This window comes from Morone saxatilis, unplaced genomic scaffold, assembly GCF_004916995.1.
Source record: "Morone saxatilis isolate NCDOM2014 unplaced genomic scaffold, NCSU_SB_2.0 Contig2, whole genome shotgun sequence".
In the NCBI taxonomy this organism is placed as follows: Eukaryota; Metazoa; Chordata; class Actinopteri; family Moronidae; genus Morone; species Morone saxatilis.
In genome coordinates this window covers 17,494,760-17,507,036 of record NW_023339762.1, presented here as the reverse complement: position 1 = coordinate 17,507,036, position 12,277 = coordinate 17,494,760, and the positions used below count along the sequence as shown (strand labels likewise).

General features: G+C 43.8%; 1 protein-coding gene across 2 annotated transcripts in view; it reads left to right on the top strand.

Annotated features, from left to right (window-relative positions):
• Positions 1 to 10,904, top strand: part of vwf (von Willebrand factor) — a 20,145-nt gene extending 9,241 nt beyond the window's left edge. The window contains exons 26-53 of one of the 2 annotated variants that reach the window (XM_035665216.1): positions 766 to 933; positions 1,077 to 1,212; positions 1,301 to 1,610; positions 1,916 to 3,080; positions 3,164 to 3,268; positions 3,849 to 3,992; positions 4,072 to 4,215; positions 4,345 to 4,509; positions 4,632 to 4,678; positions 4,768 to 4,945; positions 5,154 to 5,395; positions 5,485 to 5,674; positions 5,788 to 6,129; positions 6,240 to 6,478; positions 6,703 to 6,805; positions 6,925 to 6,996; positions 7,364 to 7,468; positions 7,614 to 7,819; positions 7,914 to 8,063; positions 8,152 to 8,268; positions 8,368 to 8,548; positions 8,814 to 8,854; positions 8,947 to 9,063; positions 9,359 to 9,457; positions 9,912 to 10,040; positions 10,135 to 10,174; positions 10,266 to 10,363; positions 10,546 to 10,904. In XM_035665216.1, coding sequence (XP_035521109.1) covers positions 766 to 933; positions 1,077 to 1,212; positions 1,301 to 1,610; positions 1,916 to 3,080; positions 3,164 to 3,268; positions 3,849 to 3,992; positions 4,072 to 4,215; positions 4,345 to 4,509; positions 4,632 to 4,678; positions 4,768 to 4,945; positions 5,154 to 5,395; positions 5,485 to 5,674; positions 5,788 to 6,129; positions 6,240 to 6,478; positions 6,703 to 6,805; positions 6,925 to 6,996; positions 7,364 to 7,468; positions 7,614 to 7,819; positions 7,914 to 8,063; positions 8,152 to 8,268; positions 8,368 to 8,548; positions 8,814 to 8,854; positions 8,947 to 9,063; positions 9,359 to 9,457; positions 9,912 to 10,040; positions 10,135 to 10,174; positions 10,266 to 10,363; positions 10,546 to 10,731 — 5,219 coding nt within the window. In that variant the 3' untranslated portion in view covers positions 10,732 to 10,904. Of the gene's footprint in view, positions 1 to 765; positions 934 to 1,076; positions 1,213 to 1,300; positions 1,611 to 1,915; positions 3,081 to 3,163; positions 3,269 to 3,848; positions 3,993 to 4,071; positions 4,216 to 4,344; positions 4,510 to 4,631; positions 4,679 to 4,767; positions 4,946 to 5,153; positions 5,396 to 5,484; positions 5,675 to 5,787; positions 6,130 to 6,239; positions 6,479 to 6,702; positions 6,806 to 6,924; positions 6,997 to 7,363; positions 7,469 to 7,613; positions 7,820 to 7,913; positions 8,064 to 8,151; positions 8,269 to 8,367; positions 8,549 to 8,813; positions 8,855 to 8,946; positions 9,064 to 9,160; positions 9,288 to 9,358; positions 9,458 to 9,911; positions 10,041 to 10,134; positions 10,175 to 10,265; positions 10,364 to 10,545 lie in introns of those variants that run through there. The other variant, XM_035665217.1, reaches the window with a different exon arrangement.
• Positions 10,905 to 12,277: the final 1,373 nt, after the last annotated feature.

Genomic DNA, 12,277 nt, shown 5'->3' with positions numbered 1-12,277 from the left:
ATTTACAGAGACCCAACAGTTACCTCCATGAGCAAGCACTTGGCGAGAGTGGCATGGAAAAACTTCATTTTAAGAGGCAGAAACCTCGGACAGACCCCGGGTGGGTGCAGAAAGAGAGGGAAAGGATGAGAGGAGCTGTGCATCATGAGAAATTCCCCAATACTCTAGGCCTATAGTAGCATAACTAAGGGATGGTTCAAGACTCACCTTAGCCAGCCCTAACTATAAGCTTTATCAAAGAGGAAGGTCTTAAGCCTACTCTTAAATGTGGAGAGGCAGTCTGCCTCCCGAACAACAACTGGAATCTGGTTCCACAAGACAGAGAAATACTAAAAATACCTGGAGAATTCTGACTGAAACACAAGTCATCTCCTCCAAGCAGCTTTACTTCTTTTTTTTTTTTTTACAAACCACAATCACAAGGCCACCACTTTCACTTCTGCTTTGTTCTTTCACATGGTAGCTTTTGTGTTATAACTAGAGCTTATACTCTTGTAGTTCTGCTTTTCAAATGAGAAGTGACCCTGAATTAGTTTTTTGTTCATTCACTTTGTTATCTATACTCTCATAACAGATTTGATGTTCTGAAAATCCACTCTTAATGGTATAGTTTAGAAAATTAACTTGTTTTTTACTTTATTACGCAGGTCACAGGTCCTATTTATCTTGAAAGCAGGCCTGTGTAGGTAGATTAGTCAAATGCAGTGGCCAAATTTTGTCACACTGCAAATGAAATAGCCTACAATTTAACTTTTGTTTCTTTAGCCATCAGCTGTGAGGAGCTGAACCCCAAGAGCCCAGGTGTAGGGGAGGAGTTATGCCAGTGGAGGTACAATACTTGTGGCCCTGCCTGTCCGATCACCTGCCAGCACCCAGATCCCCTCCATTGTTCGCTCACATGTGTGGAAGGCTGCCATGCCTACTGCCCCCCAGGTGCCAAAATAAAACTCATTACACATACAACACACAAAATATTTGGGCATGCAATATCTAAATGCAGTATAGATCAAATTGGATGCATTCTATAAACATGCATATAATGAGGGTGAGTTTAACTTTAGTCTTGTTTGTCTTAGGCCAACTACTGGATGAGGTGGCCATGCGTTGTGTAAATCCCTCTCAGTGTCAGGTTTGTATCCATGAGGGTCAGAGAATCTCCCACGGCAACAAGGTCATCCTGAATCACGATGACCCCGACCACTGCAAGATATGGTAATACTGGATATTCTGGATTTGTAATTTATGCTTTGTAATGTGAGTCTGTCCACATTTTAAGATACTTTGTTCTTCTGTTCTGAAGTCACTGTGACAACAACACACTGAGCTGTGAAGTGTGTTCCTCCCTCACCATGGTCACCACTCCCACACCAACACCTGCATATGCCACCTTCACGACTCTGCCCTTCACTACTTTGATGCCTGAGGGCATGTGTGACCGTGCCATGGATCTGGCATTCCTACTGGATGGTTCAGAAGCTCTGAGCGAAGACGAATTTCAGGCCACCAAAGAGTTTATACTGGGAGTGGTTGAACGATTCCGCATGGGCTCAGCTCACACTCGAGCAACAGTCCTGCTTTACCACTCTGGAGTCAAAACATATGACCTACAGGTAGATAAACTTATGTTGTGTAACACAGGAAAGTGTGTATTCTTGCACAAATATACAAGGTTATTTAATTGTCATTTTATAAAGCAAGGTTGTATAATGAAATTCAGGTTAAAAATATATATATATACAAAAGTTATATACAGTAAAATGGATTAATAAATTGTAAATAAATACATATGTTATATTATATTAATACTTCATTGATCAAATTTAGTTCAGAAATAAACTGCTTTGCTTACTCACAGAAACTAGATTTTAAAGGTCTGCACCTGGTTACTTGACTTCCCTCTCATTTATGCCTATAGGTTCAGAAGTGGCTGTTTAAGAAGACTGTGCGTGAGCTGCATTACACAGGAGGAGATGCAGCCTTCTTAGATGAGGCTGTCAAGTATCTGGTGATCAACATCTATGACAAGAACAAGCGTGATAACGCCGGCCGCGTTGCCATCATCTTGACTGCTAGTGCCAACCCTCGTGCCGTCCGTGGCATCACCAAGATGCTCCGCAAGAAAGCCATCACCACCCTGACAGTGGCACTGGGTCCTGGGGTAAACATGGGGCAGATTAATGATATCACCAAGGCCAATCCAGAAAACAGGGCCTATGTGCTTAGCAGCACAGGTGAGCTGCCTGATCGTCTGTTAGAGCTGACAGATTACCTCTGCACCTTGGGGATGGAGCCTGAGGTGGCGAAACCTCCAACGTTAAAGTCCACTCCAGGTAAAGCTCACCAGAGCACAAGCACCACGACCTCGGCTCCTCGTCTGGAGCCCAACCCAACACAACACCTCCCCAACACCCCAACCTCCACCTCACCCCCTGCTCTGTCTCACATCACCACATCCTCATCTCCAGTCACTCCAGTCAAAGATGTGACATTCATCCTGGAAGGCTCTGATTCAGTCGGTGAGGTCAACTTTAACAAGTCGCTCCTCTTCCTGGAGGAGGTTATCACACAGCTGACGGAGGAGGAGGAGGAGTTCATTCGTATCACTGTGATCCAGTACTCAGTAACAGTTACTTTGGAGATCAGTCGGTGGGAGCTGAGGCGGGAGAGGCACATGCTGCGGCAGCGACTGAGGGAGATTCGTTGGAGGGGTGGAAGTAAGACAAACACAGGCGCAGCTATTACTACGTTTCAAGAAATGGCAACGGTCCAGCCTTCAAGCGGCCCCACCCCTCCTCAGCTGGTCTTCCTCGTGACAGAAAACCCACCTACTGACACAGTGACACGCCCATCATCCACAAGCACCCAGACACATGTGTATCCCATTGGTGTTGGACCAAAAGTAAGTGAGGTTGACTTGCTACCATTCAGCTCCCCTCAACGCCCGCTGATGGTTGATGACTACAACCATCTGACGACCCTGGTCCACCGAATAGTCAATATCACCCACACCAAAGTCACACCCAGGTCTCCTACACTGCCACCCCTGGTCCTCCCAACACTTGCCAGCCTGCCACCCTCAGGTAGAGAAGACACACTAATTTTAATCATTCAGTCCACAAGGTGTCCTTACCCTGTATTAATATGTGAGCATATTTTTGCACAGTGCCGTGTAAGAAGCCTGTGGACGTGTTGTTCCTGTTGAAGGCTGGAGAACAGATTGAGGACATGAAGACATTTGTCAAAGCTTTTATCAATGATGCTGACATAGGTAGGTGTGACCCAGTCACTAAATACCCTACTACATTTTGAATGTAATGTGCACTGCATTTCACTTGTGTGCAGTATGGTATTAGTTCTACCTGTTTTCAATTTGTCTATCTTTCACAATGCCATTTCTAAATCTTGAGCACAGGTTTTTATGAAATGTAAAGGACAGATAGGCCTTGAGAAAAAAATTCTCCATTTAAATTTAAATAATTACCTGGAGTTGGGATTTCTGCCACTAGACAATTATTGTGAGAAATATGGAAGTATTAAAGGTAATAAAGGGTCAAACGTGTATTTATCATATTTCCGTTGTAAGATCATTGTCTTAGGTTTAACAGTAATTTGGATAATTACTCCATGTTTTGTTTTCACCCAGTTCCTAGGCATTTACTGTAGACAGTGGGAAACCAGTGAGGGACGAAGCATATGGGACACATTTCAGTTGAATTATCTTTTTAGGAATTTTACAAAACTAGATCATGGCATTAAGGTACATTTGTACTACTAAAGTTTATTCAAGTAACCAGATTGTGGATCTCCCTCCCCTCTACAGTGATTTAACTCCTTGTTTATGTGTGCAGGGCTGAAAGGCACTCAGGTGAGTGTGGTTCAGTATGGACAAACTAACACAGCAGAGCTCACCTGGAAGGATGAACAGAGCAAATCCCACCTCCTGAGCCAGGTGGAGAGCATGCCGAGCAGGACTACCGCTGCCCCCGCACTAGGTAGTAGATACATAAACTAGTGTGTGTGCACACATTAAAGCAGACACACACACATGCTCACTGTTCTGTCTGTCTGTAGGCTCTGCTCTGCGATTCGCTGTGCAGACGGCCATCTCGCCGGTCAGTGGTGGAAGAGTTGGCATAGCCAAGGCTGTGGTGATGCTGGTAACTGACAAGTCAGCTGATGATGTCAAAGAAGCAGCTAACGAGGCCCTGGCAGCAGGTAAACAAGTCACCATTGAAATGAAATACATTGAATACCTCAATTCAAAATTCAGTTGGTATGTTTCCATCCTCCAACCTTCCTCTGTCACAGATTTGGTGTTTCACTGATGAGAGTGTCTTCCCTCAGGTGTGTCAGTGTTCCCCATTGGGGTGGGACTAGGCTATGACAAGAGTGAGCTTAGCATACTTGGCCGTCATGGCAACCAAGACAACACTCTGCACTTGAACAGCATGGATCAATTACTGATGTTGCTGACTCTGGACCACGGTTACACTGAGAGAATATGCAGAGGTACTTACATACACACACATATACAGTAAATATGATTAATTCTAAGAAATAAATCTGTTCTTTAGTATTAATAACAATACATTATAATAATGATAATATTGGCCATTTGATCTGGTTCTCAGCTGGTCCACCAGGACTGTGTGTTGATGATAACGGAAACGAGAGAAAGGTGAGATTGAATATAAGTTACGACAATACAGCAAGCTTTTACAGCATTCCTTGAATTGAGTTGTGTATCATTCCATTAATGCCTTTCAGCCTGGGGAATCATGGCTACTGGAGGATGGCTGCCACTCTCTTATGTGCCACCCCAGTGGGGCAGTAACCGTACAGAATCACAAAGTCAGCTGTGACAGACTGGAGCCGCCAGCCTGCAGCAACAACATGCCACCTGTCAGAGTTCAGGAGACCTGTGGCTGCCACTGGGAGTGCCCTTGTACGTACACCAAATGGATCAAATACCTCCTGAAGTTTCTAGCATCACATTTAATCTCGTCTATATTAAGTGCACATCATTTCCCCGGGCTGCTAACAATGAATGCTAGAGGCTGGCATTCCAGTCTATTTATACTGACTGTTAACGGATCACATGTTTCTGACTCTTGTATAATCATGTCTTCCTTCTGCCTGGTGTGTGTTGACAGGCATGTGTATGGGCAGCTCCACGAATCATGTGGTGAGGTTTGACAGCTTGGCGCTTAGGCTGGAGGGGGAGGGTTTGTGCACCTACACACTTCTTACTGTCAGCAGAGGCATCAGTGAAGGGTCAGAGGTCAAACTCCACAGTGGACCTTGTCAGGACTCAATGAATTACAACCAGGTCTGCATGAAAGCCATGGAGGTGATCCACGGGCCGCATAAACTGCTGCTGAAGGATGATATGACAGTAAGCTGTGTGTTGCTGGTCAAGATACTTATACCAACACTGAAATGAATCATTATATGTGATACTATAAAGTGTGTTTGTTTGAGCAGGCATTCATTGATCGGGAAAAACTTGCACTGCCGTGGCGGTACGCTGGTCTAGAGCTGGTGCGCTATGGAGGAGTGATGCTACAGCTCAAGTCAGACCATGGCTACGTCCTGACTTTCACTCCTAAGAGCAATGAATTTACCATCACTTTACCCAGCTCCACCACCACCGGCCATATGGCTGGACTCTGCGGTAACATAAATACAGACCTATTTATTCAAAAGTGTAAAATAAGTCATCCTTGTTTGTTTTTTACCAACTCTCCTTTCTCTGACCTCTGTTCTCTCTCTGTATCTTTCTTCCAGGTGCCTGTGGAGAGGAGAAGTTTAACATCCTTTCTCTACGTAATGGCAACTCGACCACTGACCAGCAAGCCTTCATCTCAGACTGGACTGTGGCTGGAGATGGCGGTGCGTGTCTGCCAAAGCGGAAGGCAGTGTGCGTGTCTGGGGCGGCGATGGGATGTCAGGCCCTACGTTCTGAAGTGTTTGAACCATGCCACGCACACATTCCCGTCCAGGTGTTCCTTGCCAAGTGTGAGGAGCAGACATGTGAGGAGTCAGATGTGTGCGAGCTCATTTCTGCATACGCACGCCTCTGCAGACAGAGAGGTGTGTGCGTGGACTGGAGGAGCCCCCACCTTTGCCGTAAGTCAATTTTTGATGTGTGGATTTGCGTGTGTTTCAGCTGCTGTGGACACATTTGAACACCCGGTCTGAGCCTAAATCTAAACTTTTGCCTGATCTGTGCGTTACAGCATTACAGTGCCCCAGCTCCATGGAATATGATGCATGTCGGACAGGGTGTGTGGAGGACTGTGATAGCATACAGACGTTGCCAGGCGACTGGTCGGTTGCCAAGGGGAACGAGTCATCCTGTATGGACACACCTACCGAGGGCTGTTTCTGTACTGGAGGGACGGTTTTGCATCACGGACAGTGTGTATCACCAGAAGGATGCCGGCAGTGTGTTGACAATCATGGACAAACATTTATGGTGAGACACATTAGAAGATGAGAAAAAATGGGACTGAATATGTGAGGGAATGATGCTAAATCTAAACCAACCTCTTAATTACAGAGACACATGCTGACAGAATTAGATGGGGCAAACATTGAAGTGTTCAACATTAAAGTGTGCTGTGAGCGCCCTCTAATGTTTGTTCTTAATATAACCAAATAGTGCTCTAAAACTGAACATGTTGTGATTTGTTTGCACAGTACATGCAGAGTTGGGTACCAGATGAGAACCCATGTTTGATTTGCATGTGTTTGGACCAACAACACATTAACTGCACTGCCCGTCCCTGCAATGATGTCAAAGGCAAGCATCCCTTCTCTTAATACTGCTCATGGTCACACAGTAGTATCTTTTTACTGGTTTTGTGTGCATTGTGTGTTTATAACACTTAAATAATTAATCATCTGTATGTGTGTCTGTAGCTCCGGTGTGTGGACCCTGTGAGATCCTGAGGGAGAAGAGAGAGTCTAAGTGCTGCCCAGAGTATGAGTGTGGTATGTCAAAGAAACTACGTAGCAATATTATGTTTCTATTTCTACATCCAGTATTTCAGTAGCCTCATAAAATGGGAGCAGGAAAAACCGACCTGTTACTGTTGAATATATGTGTTGTGTGCAGCTAGAATACTGGAGGTAATATATTGCTCAAACATTAGAGCCCTAATGCACCACAATTAAACTCAGTGTTGATTTATTGCTATTGACAAAGGAATAAACCTCTACCACCTTCATATTGAAAAACATCTTAAATCTTTTCCCATCTCCATATAAGCTTTTCAGTGCTCTGTATTTATCTGCCTCTTGCATCATATAGTGTATATCTTGCCTTACTGCAACAGACTGTCTCACTCTGACTTTTCAGTGTGTGATCTTGTGAATTGTGACCTGCCTGAAGTGCCCCGCTGTGAGGATGGTCAGGCTGTGGTTCTGAAAAACCCTGGGGAATGTCAGCCTGTACACGAGTGTGGTATGACATTTACACATTCTCTGTGATGTTCGAGCTCTGATTTGCTCTGGCACACACACACAAACACACACACACACACATGAAACAGAGCACACATCGCTGTGATCTCTTTTACACGTTTCTTTTCATCTCTTTTCTCTCTCAGTCTGCAAAAAGGAAGAGTGTGCCCTTCAAGCTCCCCCCGCTTGTCCTGCACATCGCCAACTGTCAGTGAAAAAGACACAGTGCTGTGATGTGTTTGAATGTGTGTGCAATTGCCAGAACTTCACCCACACCTGCCCTGCTGGGTTCATCCCATCCTCCTCTACCAATGACTGCGGCTGCACAGAAACCAACTGCCTGCCAGACAAGGTGTGTTTTTTGATGCATTAGTTTCCTTTTTCTTTTCTTTTTTTTAGCTCTAGCTGTTTAAATGATCCCACTTTATTATTGTTGTTCTCCTCAGGTGTGTGTGGTTGGTGGCGTGGTTCACCCAGTAGGGAGTGAATGGGAGGAAGGGTGCGAGAAGTGCAGTTGCACCCAGCTACAGGACATAAACACATCACTACACATTGCTCAGTGTACCCCACCTGTGTGTGATAGAACCTGCCCTCAGGTAAGACGCACACACACATACACCATAATACACCTTTGCATTATGCTCCTATAACCATTAATTTATATATGTTTATTATATATTTCAGGGCTCCACGTACACTCCATCAAAAGGAGAGTGCTGTGGGAAGTGCACACCAACCAGCTGTGTGGAGTCAGAGGGAGAGATGCGAGGGGACACACTGATAAGGGGAAGCTTTAGACATGTACGTGTGTAGAGAAACAATAAATGCCTAAACCACACTGACTTGGCACAAGCTATCCCTATTTGTTGATTTTAATCTCTTCTCTGTATCTGTTTATAGGTGGGAGAGGTATGGCAGTCTCCACATGATAAATGTGTGTTGCATCAGTGTGTGAAAGTGAAAGAAGAGGTGTTCATCTCAGCAACAAACGTCAGCTGCTCCGTTATGGACGCTCCATCCTGTCCGCTGGGAACCGAGTTACGCTGCGACACCCAGGATTGCTGCCCCCGCTGCCACTGCGGTAAACACACAAATGCGTGCTGTATACAATTACACACATAGGAAAATATAGGCAGAAAACACACAAACGTTTATCCACTCACTGTTTATATACCAAGTTGCAGTTGCGGTGTCTGTCCAGCAGATGACTCTCTCATATTGGTGTCATTCCAGAGCCATGGATTGGATGACACCAATCTGAGAGAGTCCTGACCTTACAAAGCCCAGGATTTAATGCACTGTTTAATGAATGGCAATAAAATGATTTCCATCTTTTCTCCCTGCAGCCCCTATGGATGCCTGTGTCCTCAACCACACTGTGATAGGAGTAAGTGATGCACAAAAGCAGCACTCTTTTTTCATATTCGAACATTTTAATTGCTTTAAGTGCTCCATCTTGATCTGTATATGTTTGTACAGGCAGGAGAGAGGCTGATGGTGGATGTGTGTACACACTGTGAGTGTATGGTAGAGGACGGTGCCGTGAAGAAATACAAACTGTCCTGCAGGAGAATCAGCTGTCCCACTTGTCCCTTGGTAACCATCATCCCGTTATTATGTTTTACTATCCCTGTTATCATTTGTCATCATCATACTGACTAACTATTAAATTCAAACATCATTTTCATCGAAGATTCTCTAATCCACTGACCACATTCCCCTCTGCTCATCATTAAATTGCGGCCTCATCATTTTCCGTGATTGGCTTTATTCACAGAGGTAAATAGTGAATTGTTTATCCAGGCAAATGTATGTCTTTGTATTTAGAGTAATTTCCTGAGGATGTCTTTCTATATGAACTAACATGCAGTATTAACCACAATGTTTTCAGGGATACACATTGCAGAAGGAGGAGGATGCTTGCTGTGGTCGATGTGTTCCCACTGCCTGCTTCATGCAAAGGCCAGATGGACAAATGTTGAGTCTGCAGGTAGGTAATTTTACAGCAGAGAAAATGCCTTGCTCATGAACCCTGTCGAACACACAGAGCATGCAGACATACTGTAGCACTCATTTACTATTGCAAGAAAAATGTTTAATGATGTTGATGTTTATAGCATGCGAAAACCTATGCCACTATACTATACTATATTATACCATGTCATGATATGATATGCTATTCTATACACACTAAACTATACTATACAATACTGAACTACACTGCATTACTCTATACTACACTATACATTGCAATGCCACACTACACTATGCTGTACGTATTCCTTGAATCAGTAGTTACCAAAATAAAAAATAAACATGGTTTAATAAAGTTGGTCTATAAATGTAACATTTTGTCATTTGTTTGCTGTAGTACCTTTTGAAATAACAGCGTTTTAGCTGCAGAAATAAATACTGTCTGTACGTGTGTGTGTCTCTCCCTCCAGGTGAATACCACCAGCGAGGACGGTTGCAACTTATATACCTGTGGTGTAAACGATAAAGGGGATCTCGTCCTGCAGACCAAAGTGACCACCTGCCCTCCTTTTAACCGCCAAGCTTGCCTGGACCAGGGGGTACGACCACCACACTCACTGCCACATCGCCACACCTACACCTCAGTATCTGCCATAAAGTTGTATTAAATCTTTCTCCTCTGTTTGTTTTCAGGGAAAAGTCAGCCGTATTGGAACAACCTGCTGTGAGCTGTGTAAGTAGAGTTGTGCCCTCTGCAAGACTGGTGCACTGTTTTGAAAAATCTGGACACTCTGATTTTAATAAGAGTGTGTGCATGTGTGCAGGTACGGAGCCAGAGTGTCGGAGGACAGTGGGAACGCTTAACTACATCAAAGTGGATGATTGCCAATCAGAGAACCAGATAGAACTGCACTACTGTGAGGTAAGAGACTACACACACACACACACGCACACACATTTAAGGATGATTAATACTCTTTTCCCCCTAGGATTAGCCTACAAAGTTCAATGAAATCGTAACACTTTCCATTGCCATCTAACCCGTTTCTCTCTCTCCCTGTGGCACTGTCCATCTGTCCATTTGTCCATCTGTCTGTCCATCAGGGCAAATGTCGCAGTAAATCCATGTACTCCCTGGAGAGGGCCGCTGTGGAGCAGGAGTGTGTGTGTTGTGCTGCTGTGGAGACGGAGCCTCTCAGCGTTCCCATCCTGTGTGCCAACGGCACTCGTAGCCACCACACTGTCCTGTCTGTTACTGCATGTGACTGTCTGTCTAAACACTGCACCTAGAGAGAGAGAGAGAGAGAGAGAGAGAGAGAGAGAGACGTTTATAAATGGTGTGTATCCAACTAAAATGTACTCTTATAAAAAATAACATAAATGGCTGTATTTAATGCATTTACATATACAAAATAAGAACAGAAATATCAATAAAACAAACCTTTCAGTTTCTGCAAGTACAACTTTTTTGTCTGTGTTTTTTTGTATCTGAATATTTCTATAACATATTATGGGTTTGTAGAGATTGTAGAGTTTGTTTTTAGATGTCTGAATATTTAAGAAGTGATAACATTTGCTGATTTCCTTTTTCATCTGGGTTCTTCTGACATTACCTAATTGAGTTGATCAATATTAAATAAATATATCACATATTAATCAAGTTAGTATAAAAATACCAGTGGTGGAACATAGCTAACATTTGCTCAAGCTTTAGTATAACTTTGAGGTAGACTGCTTTGGTAGCTGAATTTTACACATAACTACAACGTCACTGGTTTAATACCAGCCATGGATCTTTGTCACATGTTGTTCCCCCTTTTCTCTCCCACTGTTTCCTTTCTGCCTCTTCACTCTCAACCTGTCCAATAAGATTCAATCAACACAACTTCAGTATGTTTGACTGAACTAGATTTATTTGACAGCTTTAATCTAATAATGTACAATATATAATGTGTGTGTAGATAGCTAGGTAGGTAGATAATAATACATACTTTAGTGATATTTTTAATGCAGTATTTTTATATTGCAGTTTTGTCAGTTTTGTTACTTTTGGATCTGAATACTTCCTCCACCAGTGAAAAATGTTTAACATTTAGTGGTTGCAGTTGCACAAAAAAAGAGGTAGATAATATAATAAGAAGCTGATTTTCTCCATTTCAGATCATTGTAATTGAATAATTTGGTTAATAATAATAAATAATATATACATTAATCAAATAAAATGCTAAAAAAAAAGGCTTATTTCTGCACTGACTTATTTCTTTGCTGCACGCCCGCAGAGGGTAGGCGAGGTGTACTTTCAAGTCTGGTCACCTGTAAGCTCTTTCTTCCCTCCCTGGCTTACACACACACACACACACACACACACCTCACATCGGTAATATGCTTCACACCTTCCTTCCCTCCCATATGAAACGGTCGAGGAATTAGCCGCCCTGTGCGCGCGCGTGTTAAGCCAGGGGTTCCGGGAGCGCGCGCGGATTGTCCACCATCTCAGCCCCTCGCCAGGCTGTGCACCTCGCGCGTCTTGTCATCCATCTCCATAGCGAAGAACTGATCCTCCACGAGCACTGGTGAGTCCACTGTTTCACTCTACTTTCATCTGAAGTGTGATTTAAAAAAGAAGCCAGTATTTGACCTTTATCACTTTTACCGTGTCATTTATATTCCCCCGCTGGATTTCACGGCGTCTTTATGCACTTTTGACCTCCTTTATTTGAACTATATAGCTGCTTTGTGTGTACAATGCTCCATTGGCAAAGCTGCACCTGAACCCCTGCTTTTAGCACTGTTTAAATCCCCCCGGTGGCGGCAGTGGCGCGAGGGTGCTGAGGCA